This window comes from Miniopterus natalensis, chromosome 10 (assembly GCF_054644295.1).
Source record: "Miniopterus natalensis isolate mMinNat1 chromosome 10, mMinNat1.hap1, whole genome shotgun sequence".
Classification (NCBI taxonomy): Eukaryota; Metazoa; Chordata; class Mammalia; order Chiroptera; family Miniopteridae; genus Miniopterus; species Miniopterus natalensis.
Genome location: NC_142090.1, coordinates 17971240 through 17991979, shown reverse-complemented (window position 1 = coordinate 17991979; position 20740 = coordinate 17971240). Strand labels below are relative to the sequence as shown.

The following is a 20740-nucleotide window of genomic DNA, read 5'->3' as shown; positions in this document are numbered from 1 at the left end:
ATTTACAAAGTAAGCTATAGCTCTGAATAGACAGTGATGGGGGGAAAAAGTACTACTGCCAGCCTCTGGGAAACTGTGAGGCCTGTTTTTAGGGCCTGTGCTAGTTAAACCAACTGATAGACCCTCCTTTTTATGAGCTCCCTAAGTGTGCGATATGCGTTGTGTGCATTTCATTTTTATATTCTCCTCAGGGCCTAGTGCAGGGCCAGGATATTGAAGAAATGAACTTGAATGATGGTTGTGGTGGGGAACTCGGCAGTTCTCATGTGACACATTTGTTTTGTCTCTCAGGCCTGGGCATTTCCTGCTCGAGAGTTCCTTCGGAAGAAGCTTATTGGGAAGGAAGTCTGTTTCACGATAGAAAACAAGACTCCCCAGGGACGAGAGTATGGCATGATCTACCTTGGAAAAGGTGAGTAGCAAGGAGGAAAGGACTCATTTCTCTCCTCTCTGAGTCTCAGGTTTCTCTGATCAGTTTTCATTTGGTGGAGGTAGCTCTAGGACAGTTGGCTGTTAAGTAGCTGGAAGTGCAAGTTCATGGCACATAGGTACAGAGGAGTTTCCTGATATTCTGGCTTCTTCTTTACTCCTGTGCCTGCTTTCCTGGCTTGGTTTAGGTATATGTTGTACAGCATAGCATCCTTCCCTGTATTTAGGCCCTCAGCCCTTGGAACTCAGTGGCTCTGTGCTTCTAAGTCATAGTGCTGATGAAATTCTTATAGATTTCCAATTGCATCTTCTATTTTCTTTATCTGTCTTGGGTTTTTCTTCTGCTCATGGGGACTCTCTTTAGGAAAGGCAGATTTTTTTAGGGCTTGTGGTTTTTTGCAAGCCGTGTGTTTTGCAATTGAATGAGAAGAACATAGACTTTGGAGGTGTGCACATGTGGGTTAGAACCCTGGCTCTCCTCTCATGGACTCTTATTTAACACTTAACTTTTCTAAGCCCAGTTACTTCATTTATAAGTTATTGAGAGAGTTTAAAGAGATAGTAGCTGTAAAGTACCTATCTCTGGAACAGAGTGTTCAATAAATATATTTGTGTATGTGCACACATATACCAGTTGTTTAGCTGGGCCAGTGGCTCATGGGATATTAGTTGTTCTGGTCTTTTGGATTAGGTAGAGGGAGAGAAAGATTGTGAAATAGAGTTAGAACAGAAATAGGACATTGAAATACTTGGTAGACTGTTCTCTGTAAAGCATAAACCAGTTATGTTGATCTGGAATTATTTTAGTAACAGATATTTTTAAGTTTCCTATGATTATTTGATAAAATAACCTTCCAACTGAGCTGCTTTAGACAATCTATTTGACTTGGGTAGTCAGTGCTAGAAGTAAGCAAGCAGGGTAGAACAACAAGGCTAACATCCTCTTAAGATTCGGGCTTTAATTGTAGAGGGCGAGTTGGGCATGACTTTGGAGGCGTCTTGCCAAATTTACCCAGTAGAGAAACACCACCTTCTTCAGCCTCCCAGTGAAATGGCTATCTGTTTCTTGACTAGATGGGAAGTTATAGTAATATATGGAATCTTTTAAAAAAGAGAAATTGACAGATTTGCTTTTTACATATGATTCAAGTAATACAGTAGGAAATAAAACACATAAACATTATTGTTGGATGGTTACTGGTTAGAAAGAATGTAATACAAGTAGAAGTACTCTGTCTTCAAAATGCAATTCTTCAAGGACCTCATTACCTAAAATAATTCCAGTTCAATAACAGCTGGTCCCGCTGTTGGCTCAGTGGTTGAGCGTCAACCCATCAACCAGGAGATCATGGTTCGATTCCCTGCCAGGGCACATACCTGGGTTGCAAGCTCGATCCCCAGTAGGGGGCATGCAGGAGGCAGCCAATCAATGATTCTCTCTCATCATTGCTGTTCCTCTCTCTCCCTCCCTCTCTGAAATCAATAAAAACATATTTTTAAAAAAAAAGCTGGTAAATCTTCTATTACTCTGAATGAGACCTCACTGTGGGCATAGATATGTCTATAAAGAGCCAGTGTGTAAGCGCTCATTTAAATAACCCTGGTCTCCAACTAAAATGGTCAAATTGTTTATGTTAAGAGAATCTGACACTTAAAATAATCTTTAATGTTGTTTTTAAAAAGTTTATTTTTTAAACTGACTCAAATTACAAACTGGTTATAATTTAGCAGTTAAAACACTAATGTTTAGAATAAAACCTGGCACATTGGATTTGATCAATAAATATGTACTGAAAGAATAATTGAAAATTACCTATGTCTTTGAGTTTTAAAAGCTTAAAAGGCTTAAAGTTTAATATTTTCATTTATATACTTTACCCAACTCTCAATGCCTTTCTAATGAAAGGGAACAGTGGCTTAAATATTAATATTCATATACTTATCCTAGTTTATGGCTACTCTTTATGATGGGGGAGAATGATAGAATTTGAGAAATTGTGGTTAACCTAGAACTTATTAAAAAAAGAGATGATTAGTCTTCCAACTTTTGTAGAAAATACAGTCACACAGCTGCTCTTAGTGCCATCCTCAATTGTGACTTGATCAAGTTCATAAGTTGATAAGTAATAAGTAAGAAAATCAGATACGTACCCTACAGATTCCCTGTTTTCAGTATTCTGTAGACCACATTTTGTTGCCTTCTTTGGGAGGCTGGCCCAGAGAAATATATTTTTCTTCCTTTGAAGGAGCAATCAGAACTAAATTTTTAGAAGTGGGCCTGCTGACAGCCATTATCAGAGTGCTCTGTGCTAAGAATGTCTGTTGGGTGTGCTGTTGATTGGCTGGTTTTATGACCACTCACCTTGTTTGTCCCCTGGCTTTGTGCTTTTCATCCCCAACCTCTTGGCCCCCTTACTTCTCAACTTTTCCCTTATTTGTTGACTCCTTCCCTTTGTCTTTTCGTTCTTTGTATTCCTGTTGTTTTGAAAGAACCAATGTAAAATTTACTAATGTCAGATAGCTGTGTCTGGCCTCAATAGTAACGTTCAGTGGAAAGTTTCTTGTGATCAATGCTCAGCCTCAGAACCTGAGTGTCCTTTGTATAAATATCATTCATCTTAACTTTTCTTGTCAAGAAAAGAGGCTTACAATTTGCCTATGCAGAAATTTGGGCATGCTAGTGGCAAGGCATTTAGGTTCGTTTTGAGGGTGGTGTGTATATTTGTGTTTGCTTGCAGAAGTCATTGTATAGTGTATTGAATATAAATCTTACAGAATTTTATTCTGTGCCGACATTACCTATTGGCTAGACTGCTGTGTTTCAGTTTATCTAGGAGCTTGTTCTCTGTCATATTAAACATTTTTATGTGGTGATTCCCTCATAGATGGCTTCTTTTATCGTTTTGGCTGACAAGCAGAGATTTAAGAGAATACACATAGCCTAAAAGCTTTTTCAATCGCATAGAAATACAATTAATGGTTCAGGTGCCCAGGTAGAACCTAATCAGGTTGGGTTTTACGTTTAACTTTATTTTTCTTGCCTGCTTTGAAGGCTGCTATTTGAGAGATTAGAAATCTAGACACTGCCTCCTACATCTCTATGAAAGCAGGAGAAAGTCTTTGTCAAACTGCATAGTTTGTCTTGGTGTCCTGTTGGAGCAAACAGTAGGACATCCTCAGAGGAATTGAACATTCTGGTGTAAAATGTAATAAATAACCCTGAACAAATCTGTCTATCTGATTGTATGTATGTTTTTAATTCCTATGTACTTGGAAATTTACAGACATTGTTGTTTAATTTTCACAAGAACCCACCTAGGCAGGTACTCTTCTCATTTTTTAGATGAGTAAAGTAATACTGAGAGACCTTGTCTAAGATATTAGGGGGCAGAATGTGTATTCAGCTCCAGGCCTCTCCTCCTTAGGTCAGTGCTCTGTATTATACACTCTTTGGCTACTGTACGTGTCTTGCTTTCTTGTCAATCTTCAGTAGTTACTGAGATTGCCTTTGGCCTGAGAGATACACAAGAAAATTAGAAACAAAGTCCTGAGAAAAAGATTTATAGGCCTTTGGTTCTTAGAGACTAGACATTTTGGGAGAAAAGGTTTTTTGAAAACCCTACACTATGTTGCTGCCTTGTCCAATTCTCTGGCAACATCATTTTCCTTGAAGAGCTAAGATGAAAGTGGGCTCCATTTGAGCTCTGTTGCCACTGGAGGCAGATTTGAATCTTGTGTTTAATTTTCTTTTTCTCTCCTCAGATACCAATGGGGAAAATATTGCGGAGTCTCTGGTTGCAGAGGGCTTGGCCACCCGGAGAGAAGGCATGAGAGCTAATAAGTAAGTCTTTATTACTCTTCTGACCCTCTTAATTCCTTCTACTCGACTATGAAAGCTGGGGTTGCTCAAGGGAGGTTGAGTAGTCAACTCTACATTGGCTTTGCTGCATTTTCATTACTGTCCCCTGACATTAAATGGGTAACCTCTGGTGCTCTCTGGCTTTTAGGACATTCTTGCTCAGGTGTGGATTATTCTGAGCCAGCAGGTCACTCACCATTTGATGTATGGCATTTGATGTGTGCAACCCCTTTAAAAAACAGGCTTTGAGACAAGGCAGCTCTACTCTTTATATCATAAGAATCAACAGGCTATGTCTTACACCATAGATATTCAGTTCCAGCGTATTTATCCATCCATGTCAAAAGATTCATTGAGTAGTTACTATGTGCCAGGCTATGTTCTAGACACTGAGAATAGAGCTGTGAACATATATACTTAGCTTCTGCTACCATTTTAATGGGGAGACAAACAGTAAACCAATGAACAAATAGGTATCATATGCAAGGAATAAGTGTAATGAAAAATAAGTGGAGAGAATAAATAGAATTGAAAGCAAAATCTACTGTTTAGAATTTAAATTGCTAAGGGCTCAATAGTTTTTTGTTTTTTAAAAGTAAGGGAAAATTTATCTCTCTCCAAAGCTTTTGAAGTCTGTTTTGGTCTGTGTAAGTACTTAATAAGTAGTAGATAAAAATGTATTTGTTTAGCTAATGCCAGTGTGAACTTACTAGAAATGAGTGCTATGTACGTAGGCTTTATAGCACATGTCATGTTCAAGTTCACCAGTGTTGGCTCTTAGTAGGATGGATTGCAGCTGACTTTAATTAACACTTTAGTCTCTGAAAAGTAATAAGCTACATCAGTAATTTGGAGGCTAATGATGCTGTTTAAATCATTAAGTTCTTGCTGTATTATATGACTGTTGTCGCTGTAGAAAGGCTTTGGATAAATATTTGCATGGACTGTACTAATGATGGGGATGAGCCAAGGCAAAAATGCGCTTTTTGCCTTCTTCCTGCCTTGTTAGTCTTAGGGCCTCTTCATTCACCAGCAACTTCTGTGGCCCTTTCTGACTAAGTAGAATCATTTGCTGGGAATTTGTTGAATTAAGACATTTGTCTTAGGTAATGTTTTTGGAAGCATGCTGCAGTTGTATCTTAAGGACAATTGCTGGCATAGTTACTGTTGCACTATATTTTAGGAATCCAGTTTGCAACCAGAATGAAGAATTTTTTCAAAACCCATACTAGTATTGTATCATCTCAACAAAGAAATCTCCCTTGGTGTACCAATCCTTTTTTTCTTCAAAGTTGTCTCGACTTAAAGCCTGCTTTTCTCAGTTTTTATTTTTGCTTATGTCTCTTAAGCTACATTTTTTTCATCGAATTCTGGCTGTGATTTTTGGTTCCCTGAGGATATGATTGTCTCTGGGGTAGGGGTAGAAAGGTACTGAAGACTTCTGATTTGAGAAATTATAGGGCAGGGGTCCTTGTTTAGATACTCCTACTGCTCAAGGTAGGACATTGCATTTATGCATACAACCGTTGCTGGAACCAGGCATCAAGACTGTAGAAAGGCATGCAGTTTACTTCTTTTGCTCAGATATGTGTGTGAGAGAAGAGCAGAGCCATTTCTGTTTTTATTTAGTTATTTGTTTATCTGCTGGCTTTCTTGCTGCTCTTGTATGTAGTGTGGTTTCATGCCTGATGAAGGAGGGGTCTTTTCATTTTCAAACTACTTTTGCTTAACTGGCCTTACTGAATGTGTAAGTAGTTTTGGGCTTACATTATCTGCAATAACAGTATTTGCTGCTCTGCATTCTCCAGCCCTATTCTGTGGACAACAAGGAGTAAGGGTGATTCTTAGTCATTTTCCCTGCATTGTGTCCTGCTGAGCTCTGCCTGGATTTCAGTTTCTGAATCTGGGATCGTTAAATGAAGCTGTACCCCCTGGAGCAGCTTCCCCCTGAGCCACCAACTTGTTCTCTTGTAATCGCTAATGGTAGAGATGTGTGTTTTTTGGATCTTCTAGTTAAATGCTCTTAATTGAATCAGTTGTTTGTGGAAACAAATCTGTAATCCCAAAGTTGCACTCATGGTGGTTTTCTGGTTCTTGGGTCTAAAGCTATTGGTCTGAAATAAATGCTGTGGTCTCTTTAAGGGAAGAAGATGCTGAATAAACCCAGAGTCAAAGGAGACCCTGGCATTTCTGTTGTGAGCTCACTAACCACACGTTTATTTTTCACGTCCCAGTCCTGAGCAAAACCGGCTTTCGGAGTGTGAGGAACAAGCGAAGGCAGCTAAGAAAGGGATGTGGAGTGACGGGAATGGTTCACATACTATCCGGGACCTCAAGTATACCATTGAGAACCCAAGGCACTTTGTGGACTCACACCACCAGAAGCCTGTTAATGGTGAGGCTGGCGGGCAAAGACAGATGTGGCTAGGGTGATTTCTTTCTACTTGCTTTCAAGCTTCTTGAGGTTTATAAAGCCTATTTTACTTATTTAGTATCCAAGGGAACTTGTTAAGGGTAAAACAACACCATGGTATTTTGGAAGGAAATTTGATCCAGTTCACATGGGTCAACATCAGAAATATTTTGCAGGGGTTAGTCCTTTGTTGGTATAGGGTAGTAAATTGCTGGTATTCTTGCACATTGGGGATGTTCCTGTTTTCTAAAGATGGCTACTTAAATAACATCCTTGAGACTGAGGTAGAAATGTGTATTCGTTGTACATCTAAACACACACATAAACACACACACACATGCACACGCACGTGCACACACACATACTATAGTTCTGGCCCTACTTTGAGACCTTGTTAACACTAACTCAGTAAAATAAAATTATTGGCAATCCTGAATTATTATTATTTTTTGCTGGACACCTGGTACTAAGGTAAGCAACTTACCTTACTGATAACAAAGCTTAGTTGTGAGCCATGAGGTCCCAGAGAGTTCAGAAGACGTGGAAGAATGGAAGTGCTTCTGATCTGTGTTCCCAGGAATAGTTGTGGAAGAATCTATTGTGTGAATGCTAATGATCTGTCAACACTTCATCATTTTTCAGAGGGAGGCTTTCCAGAGGGTATTGGGGAGAGGAACTGTGTTCAATGCAGTTTGATTGGGCATTGTTTATCCCTGGCATGAATTTTGCTAATGACTTAAGTGGTTTATTCTGTCATGCAGCTATCATCGAGCACGTGCGAGATGGCAGTGTGGTCAGGGCCCTGCTTCTCCCAGATCACTACCTGGTTACCGTCATGCTGTCAGGGATCAAGGTCAGACCCTGGGCTATGGGGTGGGTTTAGGGTTTGTTGAAGTGTTTAGCCATAGGTAGATTTTTCTACTTGTGGACTTCGGATCTGCGGTTTCTTCCTAGTATGGGCCATTAGCATTGGCTAGAGTACTTTAAACTTTGCAGTGGGACAATTCTAATTAAATCAAATAAGATTTTTTAACTTTTTAGTACTCATGATCTCTTTGTAGTGGACTGTGCGGAGAGATTGTTGAAACTCAGCAGTGGGGGATAGGAGGGTCTGAAGTTTGCTGAGTTTGGCTTGTCTTAATGTAAATACACATTTTGATTAAAACAAAAAAAGCCAAAGCTTTAATGTAGGCACTGGTGAATTTTCTCTTGGCAAGCAGTCATTTCCAACTGTAATTAAAATTATTTTCCCCATGATAACATGAGTTTTATTTGCCTTACCATGAAGTTTGTGATGATGCTATTTCTAATTACATTTTACCAGTATCTTTTAAAAAGTGTTAGAAGACCTAATCTGAGACTTTCCCCAGTGTAGCCTGGTTGGTTTATGCTTTTTGTATGGTTCATTGTGGCATGAGTGTGTCTAGCACTCACGTTTAGGCTGCATTACTCACCTTACTTTTGCTCTAGTGCCCAACTTTTCGACGGGAAGCAGATGGCAGTGAAACACCAGAGCCTTTTGCTGCTGAAGCCAAATTTTTCACCGAGTCTCGACTGCTTCAGAGAGATGTTCAGATCATTCTGGAGAGCTGCCATAACCAGAACATTCTGGGTACCATCCTACATCCAGTGAGTGTGCCATGCCAACTGGGCTGCATGGGGTTGGGGGTCCATTTGGGGTTTGATGAGCTGTAGTTTGCTTCTCTTTCTTTTTTCCTGGTTTTAAGAGGCATTAAATATCTTTTTTTTTTTTTTTTTAATATATCTTTACTGATTTCAGAGAGAGAGAGGGAGAGGGAGAGTGAGAGATAGAAACATCAATGATGACATGTCGTCATTGATCTGCTGCCTCCTGCATGCCCCCGACTGGGGATTGAGCCTGCAACCGGGGCATGTTCCCTGACTAGAAATCAAACTGCGATCTCCTGGATCCTAGGTTGATGCTCAACTGCTGAGCCACGCCCGGCCGGTCCATTAAATATCTTGACAGGATTATCATCTACTGGTTTTTGAGGCATTTTCCAGGGGATGTCACTTATCTGATAGAATTGGACAAATGTGCAACTTCTTACTTTTAGAAAATTAATCTCAAATGTTACTGGGTTGACAAGGGGAAGAGAGGAGCAATGCTATCACTTATTTTTCCGAGCGTTGGTCCTAGAGATTGTGCATAGGAAAGATGGGAAGCTGCCACATCGATTAGAAGTGGCACTGAAACTTGCAGAATAGGATTGGCAAGTTTGCTTGTAGGTCTAGAAGTTTCCTACTTGGAGTATTGGTAGAACTATGATGGGGAAATCTTTCTATGGAAAAATTATTTTATGTATGCCAGGCCTTATCCAGTTTCTCCCTAACTCTGCTTTTGAGCCGGAAATAGGTTCTTTATGTTCTGACTATTGGTGAGTTGTACCTATTTGTATACCTTGGTAGGTGGGTTATTCTTAGACAGGAAATGACCTTGTTTTTTAACACCTGAGTTTAAGTAGATTTTCATTATTATAACCTATTATCCAGTTCAGAGTAAACTACTGTTACTTATAATTTGATAGAGAATTCTTCAACATGGCAGTTGTGAAGGCTGGGAGGCTTGGTTTGGAATATGTCAAGGTCATGTCTGTTTCTTCTGGAGTGCTAGCTGTCTGCCTGTGCCTGCCAGATGGCTCTGTGTCATAGCAGACTGTGAATTGTAATTCTTTGGGCAAAAATGTAGCTTTAGTTATTCCCTTACTCAGCTCATTCTTGAGCTTTCCCTTTATGAAAAGAGGAGTAAGTGCTGATCTTAGGGAAGGAAATAATAAGGTGTAATCTCCACTAAAGATTAACAACCTCCTCTGCCCACAAGAAGAGCTATTGAAATGTCAATTCCATTCAATGCTGCTAACATTTATCCTGTTCCTATTAAGTGAGAGTTACTGTGCTGGGTGTTGTGAGGATATGAAGCCAAGGTTGTTGAGAGGAGTCATAGAGTAGCGTGTCCATCTTGGGGCTGGTTTCTTAATGAGGGAAATGGCTCTAAGGTTTGTTTTTTTTGTTGTTTAAAATGAACTGCAGACTGGATTGTAACTATGTTAATTGTGTCAGAGGTCAGAGAGAAATGATTCTCTTGCCATAGAATTTAATTTGTGTCTGCTTTCTCATGTGCCTTGTTTTTCAGAATGGCAATATCACAGAGCTCCTGCTTAAGGAAGGTTTTGCACGCTGTGTGGATTGGTCAATTGCAGTGTACACCCGGGGTGCGGAAAAGCTGAGGGCAGCTGAAAGGTAAGATCTGTCAGGGAAGCCTTCCAGCCAAGGATCTTGTTAAGGATCTCTAGGGAAAGAAATCTAGTGATCTCTCACCCATCTATGCCAGTGTCTGTTTTATTTCAGTAACGGATTAAGGAAATTCACAAGAGGTTAGGATCTCATAGAAGATTTGTAAATCTTTAGACTCAGTCGAATTCAGTGCTGTATAGTAAGGACCTAGATTTTTACTCAGACAGTATTCCTTACCTGATGTGCTTTTTTTAATGTTTCCAGGTCATTTTTTTTTGTGTTAACAAGCCTCTCAAATTTCGGGTTTTAGGCATTTGGGTTGAAATAAACTTGAGGTTCATTTGAGGACAATGAAATCTCTTACTAGCTACTCCCAAACAGGCAGGCTGGAGCCAGGGATATGATGGAAAGATAGAGCCTGTGGGCCTAACACAGGACAATTCAGTGCTGTTGTGAGGTCTAATGCCCTAATTTATTTAAAAGTATGTTTTAATTATAAATACTAATGCAACTGTGAGGTGCTGTTATGTTTTTGGCTAGGTGCAGATGTAAAATAACTTATTTTGAAAAAAACGATAGTGAATATTACAAAGATTGGTGGTGATTCCAAGTGTCAAGGTCAAGTATTTCCAGGTGTAGGTGAACCTCCTTCACTTGGTGGGGTAGATGGAGGAAAATGAAACAGGTAGCAAGAGTAGATGAACAGGGACGAGGGTTCAGGAAGCTGTAGACACCACCACCCAGGATACATTAAGCAAAGCCTACTGACCATGATGACGATGCTCCACTCTCAAGGCTGGTTGTGTGGCTCATTTTAGAATCATAAAATTATACTGGACTTTATTAACTTCACATGTTTGCCTTTGAGGCACACAGCTGAGAGATGTGCAAGAACAAGAATTGAATGCCTGTAACTTTCTTCCCTTCTCTTAGGTCTTTTACATCCTTCTACACCTATAAGCAGGAATACTTGCAACTTTTTATAAAAATAGATTGTAATCTGGGTCATTTGATATGGCATGTCTGACAAAGGTAGATGGTCTGATTAAGAAAAACATAATTATTGTATAAAAGTTTTATTAGTCTTTATGTTACACAATTACATTCAAAAGATGTAATACTCTTTATCAAGTACAGTGTTCCAAATATCTCTGATTATTCTGTAATGCTCAATTTTTTGTTGTTGTTGTTCAGAAAATCCTGTTAGCCTGTTATTCTAAATTATTGTTTTGGTTGATAATTTTTATTGCATTCTTTAAGTTCCTGCCTCTTTGAAGAAAGTGAATATGATGACAACAGTATCTACATGTTTTATAACATCTCTAGGAGATTTTATGGGTTTTTCAGAGAGTGCTCATCATTGTGAAAGAGGTTTAGACCAAGGAATACAAATCACATTTTGATAACGTGATTACTTGCTGCCGTTTTGCATGCTGTATTTGACTTGGTTGCGTTATTGGTAAATCTCTATCGAAGTACTTTATGTATTTTACAAATGCTACATGCGGCTTTGTCTTTTTCTCATATTAGTCGCTTCTTTAAGAAAGTTGCAATACTGTTTTAAGAAATATAGTTCCTTTCCCCTGCACATGTATCCATTTATTTGTAAATAATTGAGACAGCTGTTCATTGATTTGTTTTTTTAAAACTTTGCACATATTCCATTTACCTCTCTTAGTCTCAAAGAATATCTGTTGGGCTTAATACTTTTAATAAATTTCTGCCAACATGATTTTTAAACTCTTTTGTTTGTTTTGTTAATCCTCTCCTGAGGATATTTTTTCCATTGATTTTTAGAAAGAATAGGAAGGAGGGAGGTAGAGAGAGAGAAACATCAGTGTGAGAGAGAGACATTGGTTACCTCCTGCCCATGCCCCAACAGGCACTGGGGATTGAACCTGCAACTCAGGTACGTGCATGTCTTTGACCGGGAATCAAACCCGAGACCCTCTTTGTATGGGGTTCTAACCACTTAGGCACTCTGCCCAGGGTGATTTTTATTTTTTTAAAAATATATCTTTATTGATTTCAGAGAGAGGAAAGGAGAGGGAGAGAGAGAGATAGAAACATAGAGAGTCATTGATAGAGCCCACAACCTGGGCATGTGCCCTGACCAGGAATCGAACCCCGATCTCCTGGATCCTAGGTTGACGCTCAACTGCTGAGCTATGCCCAGCCGGGCAGGGTGATTTTTAAACTTTTGTCAGTGAACTTCTCTTGTAGTTTGGTCCATTTTTCTTACTCTTTAGATGCACTACAGTGACAATTTTGTTCTTGTTTTCTACATAGGATTTGGGTAGCTGATAACCTTTTCATAATTCAAATCAAAAGGCCTATGTTTTTAAAAAAAATACAGGATGGGGCAAAAGTAGGTTTACAGTTGTGAGTACCTGAAACACAGAGTTTATCCTTGTATTATTATTTATTAATTATTGAATTTGTCATACGAACAACTGTAAACCTACTTTTGCCACACCCTGTTTATGTGTTTTAGTATATGTATTCTTCCCGTTTAAAAGAGCATCTGTTTTGTTTGTCATCTCAGTGCCTAGCATATAGTCGTCACTCAGGAGATACTGACTGGCTAAGCTAAAGAGCTAATTATCAAGGTGAACTTGAATTGTCCATGCTCAAAAAATTGCACATTTAGATCCACTATACCACCGATGGGTTTATGATTTATATATGCATCTTGGATAGTTGCTTATACACTTTCTCTTGTGGCTGTTGTCATACTTTGTTCTGGTTTGACTGATGGCCGTTCTCCTGCATGCCTTGTCGGTGAGGTAGGGCAGGATTATGTACTGTTTGCTCCCATGGTGATGGTGGATTCCCTTTGCTGACCTAATCTGTCTGAATGATTTGCATCCTTGCTTTGTTGTCAGGTTTGCTAAGGAACGCAGGCTGAGAATGTGGAGAGACTATGTAGCTCCCACTGCTAACTTGGACCAAAAGGACAAGCAGTTTGTTGCCAAGGTGAGTCATTCTCAGCATCTTGAGATGCATAGTGATTGTTTTCAGACTACTGGTAATACAAAAATTTGAGCAGTCTATCGAGAACTGAAGCATTTTTATTTGAAGGCAAGCCACTGGTGTGTACAGGTGCATGCATGATTGCACACGTGTGTTTATTGTAGGGGACTTAGGCACCATAAGAACTTTAAAATTTCTTTTTGTGAATTTGCATAACCTCATTAGAAGTTCATGGGTTAAAGTTGTGGACATTGCATTTTGAAATATCACTTATATTTTAGGGGTTCTTAGTAAATGACATTCTCTTAGATTTCCTGTGCCCAAATATATAAGGCCTCAAGTTTCTCTTTTTTTCTGTTTTAGGACTCTTGTGGTTTTGAATTCTTTCTAATGTGATTTTTTTTCTGAGAGCTCTCCACTGTTGTGTCCTGGGATGGATTTCTTTGATGGAAACTAGAGCTACTAAATAGATTGTTTGGTTCCAGGAGTGGTGCTATAGAAGTGTTTTTTCTTGCCTTGGCTGGTGTGGTTCAGTGGTTAGGGTGTCTGCCCATGCACAGAAAGCTCTCGGGTTTGATTCCCAGTCAAGGGCACGTACCTGGTTTGCAGATTTGATCCCTGGCCTCTGTTGGGATGCATGTGGGAGGCAACCAGTCGCTGTCTTTCTCTCACATCAATGTTTCTCTCCTCTCTCTCTCTCCCCCCTTCTCCCCTTCTACTCTCTCTCAAAATCTATGGAAAAAATATAAAGCATTTTTTCTTAAATTACAGGCTTTGGTACCTTGGGGGGCAGACCTGTTCTCACTTTCCCCAAATGCTGTAATGTTTTCCAACCTATTTTTACTTTTGGCAAGAAATGCTAGAAGCTTTGTCCTTATGGACTGAGAGGTGGCTGTCCCAAATGTCGCCTAACAGTTTAAGATGGAAAGCCACTAGGTGGCACTGTCAGCCTGAAAAATCCTGGAACGATTTATCTTAGAATGATAAAATTTTAAGTCCTTGAAGAATTGGCTGAATTTCTTCACTTTTTTTTTTTTTTATGATGCCCAAAACAATAGGTCACAGAGTGCTGAAGTTAGCCTCTTTCCGTCTTCTTCTATGTGGTTTCCAAGGAGTGGTCAGGTTAACCATAATTGCACCTTTTAGGGGACATCAGTGAGATTAGTCCCTGGTTGGATACTCCCTTATGCATTTTCCCATTGTGATGCAGACCAGAATGGATCTCTGCTTTCTTTCTGTGTGAGGGCTGTGCTAGCTTGGAACCTTGGACGTGGCTGCTCCACCTAATTGGAACTTATTGGTTGTGCTTGTTTCCTGTATTCTGTTCTGTTTGAAGACTGTAGCTACAAAATGAAAGAATGATCATTTACTCAACAAGGGAGGCAGGCCTTCCATTTTCACCATCGTCACTTTGAGGGCCTATGATAATAGTAATGTACATGAGCCTTGGGTGGGTCCCGTTACTCTGTATTGTCACTACCAGCCCCCTCAGTTGTAGAGAAACCTAGAATATTTTGAGGATTTTGGGTCTTTGCTGGTTGGGGAACTAAGACATTATTGAAGAAATTAAAAATATTAGGTGACTGGGTCAGTAGCTTTGCATTTATCTTAAATCTGACTTTATTAGTAACTAGAACATTTCCTCCATTTTTAAAATCCAGGATTCCAAGATCTGTTTTGTGTTCTTGGTCTCTTATGTTTAGTTATAAAACACTGTGAGGCTTTTTTCATTACAATCAAGTTTTATTCATTATAGTGCCAGGATACAGGAGATTGTAATAACTATTTAATTGAGGATTATGAGGAATAATCATTCTCCTGGAATATCTTAAACATAAATTTAAGTCATTTGGATTTAGGCCTGCTTAGGCAATAGAGAGAAAAATGTGTTTGTAGACAGACAAATAGTTTTAAAACTTTTTGATTTTTGAAAATTTTTAGGATTTTTTTCTGTTTTTAAAACAGGAAAAAAAGAGGCATAAAAAAAGAGAAGAAAAGACACTTACACTAGATGAAACTACTATGACAGTTTTTTTTCTTTTTGATAAAGTTGATCAGACTGTCTATGACAGGGATTGACAAACTATGGCCCATGGGCCAAGTCTGTCCCACCACTTGTTTTTGTATAGTATGCAAGCTAAGGATGGATTTTACATTGAAAAAAATGTTTTGTGTTGTCCAGCTGGCCTGGCTCAGTGGTTGAGCATCGACCTATGGGAGATCAGTTCAGTTTCTGGTCAGGGCACATGCCTGGGTTGTGGGCTTGATCCCCAGTAGGGGGTGTGCAGGAGGCAGCCAATCAATGACTCTTTCTCATCATTGATGTTTCTGTCTTCCTCCCTCTCCCTTTCCCTCTCTGAAATCAATAAAGATATATGTAAAAATAAAAATGTTTTGTGGCACATGAAAGTTAAATGAAATCAAATTTCAGGGTCATGAAAAAATTGGAACATAGCCACATCTGTCTGTTTACATATTGTCTACAGCTGTTTTCCTGATACAGGAGCAGAGGTGAGTAGTTGTGAGAGACCATGTGGCTTACAAAGCTTAAAATATTTACTCTCTGGCCCTTTATAGAAAAGTTTGTTGACCCTTCATCTATACTTGTCCTACTCAAAGTGCCTTGATACAAGGAGCTTGAGCCAAAATGTAAATCAAGGCATTGCTTCTTTCATCAAGGAAAGCTCGCTACAGAAAAAATGTCAGCAATGTTCTCAGTGATGTAGTTGGTTTATGTTCTGGTACAGGCTCCTTATTTCATTGCAGACTGGTAGCTATGTTTGAGTAGTACTGATCTGTAATCTTGTTGTTATTGTTTTTTGTTAACCCTCACCTGAGGATATATTTTTCCATTGATTTTTAGAGAGAGTAGAAGGGAGGAAGGGAGAGAGAGAAACATCGATGTGAGGGAGACACATTGATTGCACATCGATTGGTTGCCTGCTGCACTTGTGGATTGAACCTGCAACTCAGGTACGTGCCCTTGACCAGGAGTCAAACCTGGGACCTTTAGGGTGTGTGGGCATATGCTCTAACCACTGAGCAGCACCGGCTAGGGCTTATCTGTAATCTTTCGTGTATAATTTTTATGTTTGTGAGTTTTAATTTCATTATGATTTTAAACAACTCTATGTGCTTATTAAGAAATGAAGTAATCCATTTTTCCTCTCCCTTGAGGCAGCCATTTTTAACTCTTGGCAATAACTATCTCTGAATAAAATGTTTGTGTTGCTCTTTTAAAATTTTTCAGTGTTAGGCGTAACTTCTTTTCTTTATGCCATGCAAGATGAAGATTTAGTTTTTTCACTCATGTACACATATTTACTTGGGTGTGCATGTAATCTTACCAAGTCTTTCTATTAGGACTTTATCATAATTCTGGTTCAGTTAATATCCAAAGTTTATTGGGGAAATACTAAGAACCACCGAGCCATATAGCATATTATGACTACATTTCAGTTCCTGCACAATTTTTTTTTTTTACCTGGAGTTAATTTTTAAAATTTATATATATCTCTTACATACTGATTAATTTAATTCCCAGATTCTACCTGTCTAACCCTTCTCTCAAGGCATTGATTTAGTCTGTTAATTTTATCTTTTTCAGCAGTACTTTCTAGGTGTCTTGTGATCTGTATCAGTCTGGACTAGTTCTTTTTCCCTGTAACAGAGCTGTCATCATTGGATTTCTTCACCATTACCCCAGGTTTTTGGGGTTTTTTTGCCTCATCCCTGGGTTGGAACTATGTTTGCTGGATTCCGTGGCTGCTGCTTTTTTTTTTTTTTAATTTTAATTGTCATCCAAGAATGTTTTTTGTTTGTTTTATTGATTTTAGTGAAAGAGGAAGGGAGAGAGAGAGAGAGAGAGAGAGAGAAACATTGATGTGAGAGAAAAACATCGATCAGTTGACTCCTGTATGTGCCCCAACTCGGAGTTGAACCCACAACCTAGATATGTGCCCTGGCCAGGAATCCAACCTACAACCTTTTGGTGTATGGGACAAAGCTCCAACCAACTTAGCCAGCTGGCCAGGGCCCATGGCTTCTTCTTTACCATTTAATACTTTATTTTGGTGGCACAGATTCTCTACCTTCGTGGGAAAAGAGTGCTTAGTAGATAAATATTTTGAGACCTTTCATGCCTTTTTATAATTACAATTGATTGATAGGGCAGCTGGGTATAGCATTTTTGTTAGAAGTTATTTTCCTTTAGAATTGTGAAGACATTGCTCCACTGTCATTTAGCTATTAGATAATTTTTGTTTTCTTAATTTTTAGAGGTTTGAAACCGTTCTTATTCTCTGTCCTTATATGATTTTTTTCTTTCTGCAATATCTTAGCAAATTCTTTTTCATCCTAAAATTTCACAGATGCACTTAGTTTGTCCATGTGTGAATATATTAAGAGCTTTTCTTTTGTTCTCTGAATGTTTTTCTTATTGTTATTATTATTTTTAAACATTATCTTCATTGATTTCAGAGAGAGGAAAGGAGAGGGAGAGAGAGAAATAGAAATATCAATGATAAGAGAGTCACTGATCATCTGCCTCCTGCACGCCCCTGACTGGGGAACGAGCCCACAACCCGGGCACGTGCCCTGACTGGGAATCGAACCCAGATCGCCTGGATCCTAGGTCGACGCTCAGCCGCTGAGCCACACCCAGCCGGGCTCTTATTGTTATTTTAAAAAACTACATCTACTAGTTTCAGAGATGAATATCATCTATTAGATTTTAGAGGAAATTATTATAATCTTTTGAAAAATTTCTTCTTCCTGCATAATCTATGTTCTCCAAGTTGTTTTTAAATCTCTGGTTATTTTGGTCCCTTATTTTTCCATATTAGAGGAATTAGGCTTTCCTCAGCTATCTGGTGATCCTTGGTTGTTTCTCTTACTTAAGAATGAGGTATTCAGCACTGGAGTAGAAGCAATGGACTTTTGTATGGGTGTACATCTTAAACCCAGGTGCTTCTTACATAAGTTTTAAACCAGTTGTAGCCTTGATGATTGGGGGAAGTCTACAGTATAAATCAGATTGACTATTGTGTTTTGTCACCACTGGCTCAGGATTTAGCTTTTGTGAGTCTGTGGAGACTGTTTCCACTCATACATCTGCGATCCAGCTTTCAGAGTTTTGTGCTGTATTCTTTTCTCCCATTAATCTTTGTCCTTTTGTGCTTATGGCAATAAAATTTAAAAAATTCCTTCATTTTTGCTTAGAGGTATTTAGGGAGGGAACCAAGGTAAATGTTTGCGCTTGCTTCAGTTTGTTCATAATTCTTCGCTCCATTGTGAGGCGCATCATAATTTATTTAACCAGGAAAAGTGATATTCATATAGTTTATAATTTTTCCATTATTTAGTAAATAATATTCATATTCATATTCATATAGTTTGAATATATGATATTCATGTAGTTTATAATTTTTCCATTATTTAGTAAATGGAATAAATCTCTGTGTAAAAGACAATTATTTCCTTAGGAATGTTTTGGAGCATATTTGCCAAATAGCTCTCTAGAAATGTTAACAACTGTATATGCCCGTTTGTGTGTTCATTTTTTAATCTGTTGTAGAACAGAGGGTCAACTTCTTAAAGGGCCGTATAATAAATATTTTAGGCATTTTGAGCCATATAGCCTCTGTTGCAGCTACTCAACGCTGCCACTGTAGCATGAAAACAGCTATGGACAATATGTGAATGAATGCACATGGCTGTGTTCCAATAAAACTTTATTTATAAAACAGTCGGCAGTGGGCTGAATGGCTCTTGGACCATAGTTTGTCAACTCCTGTTGTAGAACGTGGGATATCAGCAATATATGTAAAAGGAAAAAAACGACCTGCATTTCTTTTTATAACCTAGAACTCAGATGCAGTTTTGTAGTCGTTTTACCTGATTTAAAATGTCTGTTAATGCCAGGAAAACCTAAAAAGGTCCTAAGATGCCCAGGGCCTTCATGAACATAGTCTGACAGTCCTATCACTTTTCCTGAATGATTCTGCTCTGAGGTGCCTATAAGGCCTGAACAAATAGTGGTTCTCTCTTCAGCAATCACTGTCTCCTAGGAATTAATTGCACAGAGACAGCTAAATAGCCTGAAAAGCCCCTGAAAGGGTGACCTATGAACTCTCTAACTGAATGCCTCTGGGACACTATAGGTGATTTCTGGAACTGATGCAACACTGTAGGTCAGATTGTTGGCCATGAGTCTCACTTGTGAGCAATTCGAAACTCAACAAAGTATTCTCTTGATATGTGTGGCCTACGGAACAACTGGTTTCCATTCGCTGCTTCAGCGGCTTTGCTTCTTAAGGAAGGAAATGCAAGGGAGGGCTCTCCTTGTCTCTCCAGGTTAGCAGAGAAGCATGTTCACTTCACAGTGATTAGCTGAGCCTGCTTGAGACTTTCGTGCCTGTCGTGGCTTGCCAGTTTCCTGCCTGCATTCCCTGTGGCGTTTTAGCTGATCTGTGCTGTTTGTAGCCATATGGTCCCCTGAGCACGTGGCTTGGCTTCCCTGTCCCTGCTGCTGGATGCTTGGGTTTTGCAGATTTCACAGACCTGAATAACATGGGGGTGGGGTCAGTGGTGAGGAGTGGCAGCATGTCCTCAGGAGGTGGAGTTTTCTCACTACCCTGCCTGGTTAGAGGCTTCTAGCTTGGTTCTCTGTACCAGTTGATTGCTTAAAAATACAAACCCTGAAAAAGGTGCTTTGAGGTGATTCAAAACAATGGGAAGTAGTTTCTGCTTTTAAGGAGTTTACCCTCTCTGGCTGTGTATGGGAGATTGCCTAAGTAGTGAACTATCTGGCATTGTCGGCCACCTCCAGTTTTGCAGGTGAGGTTATAAGCTATGCATAGATGCAGTGGATTCTAGTACTTACTTGGTTTGATCCTGATTATTTTTTACTGCGCGTCCAGTCATAGCTTTGGATGGAATTCATTATTATGCCTCTCTAACATGGTTCTTAAACAAGGATACTTCTTAATATTTTTGGCATTATCTAGACTTTTCTATTATATTCCCATTTGGTAATGTGGAGAGAACAAAAAAATACTAGCTACTTCCTTGACTTTCTGTCACAGGTCTTTCAGAAGTTTTGTGGATGATCTATTCGGGAAGGTGGCCTCTGTTATACCAAAAAGAGATCAAGATTTGGTTTATAGCTTAAGTTAGCAAACTGATTGCTGCTAAGAAAAGAAAATGATTGGATTAGAAAAGATCTGTAAAATATATTTACCTGGCTTTTTAATTTGAGACTATTTTTTAGAATAGTTTTAGATTTACAGAAAAAATGGGCAGATAGTACAGAGTTCCACATTACCCTTCCCCTCCAGTTTCCCCTACTATTGTTTGACATGAGTATGGCACATCAATTGTAAGTGGTATACCAATATTGATATGTTAGTATCAACCGAAGTACATGCTTTAGTGAGATTTCCTTAGTTTTTCTCTAATGTCTGTTTTGTGTTCCAGCATTTCATCCACGATAGCACACTAAATTTAGTTGTGTCTCATCAGGCTCCTCTTGGATATGGCAGTTTCCCAGACTTTTATTGCACTTGATGACCTTGACAATTTTGAGGAGTCCTGGTCAGGTGTTTCGTAGGATGCCCTTCTGTGGGAATTTGTCTGATATCTGGTTTCCTTTGAAGTACCTGTTAGAGTGTCCAGTCTGTTTAATCATGCTTAGGTGCCTAGAGGTATTTGCATCAGGAAATTGTTCTGCTTAGTATTTATTTTGTCAAGGACACAGGGTAGCAGCTATACTCTTCTGGGGGATGGGGAAGGGAGTATGGAGTGACTCCAGG

At 39.1% G+C, this 20740-nt stretch overlaps 1 protein-coding gene across 1 annotated transcript in view; it reads left to right on the top strand.

Moving 5' to 3' along the window:
* Positions 1-20740, top strand: part of SND1 (staphylococcal nuclease and tudor domain containing 1) — a 418687-nt gene that overhangs the window by 32472 nt on the left and 365475 nt on the right. Inside the window, exons 3-9 of the mRNA XM_016213329.2 lie at positions 292-412; positions 4192-4270; positions 6523-6683; positions 7463-7554; positions 8172-8330; positions 9856-9962; positions 12842-12932. Coding sequence (XP_016068815.1) covers positions 292-412; positions 4192-4270; positions 6523-6683; positions 7463-7554; positions 8172-8330; positions 9856-9962; positions 12842-12932 — 810 coding nt within the window. The remainder of the gene's footprint in view (positions 1-291; positions 413-4191; positions 4271-6522; positions 6684-7462; positions 7555-8171; positions 8331-9855; positions 9963-12841; positions 12933-20740) is intronic.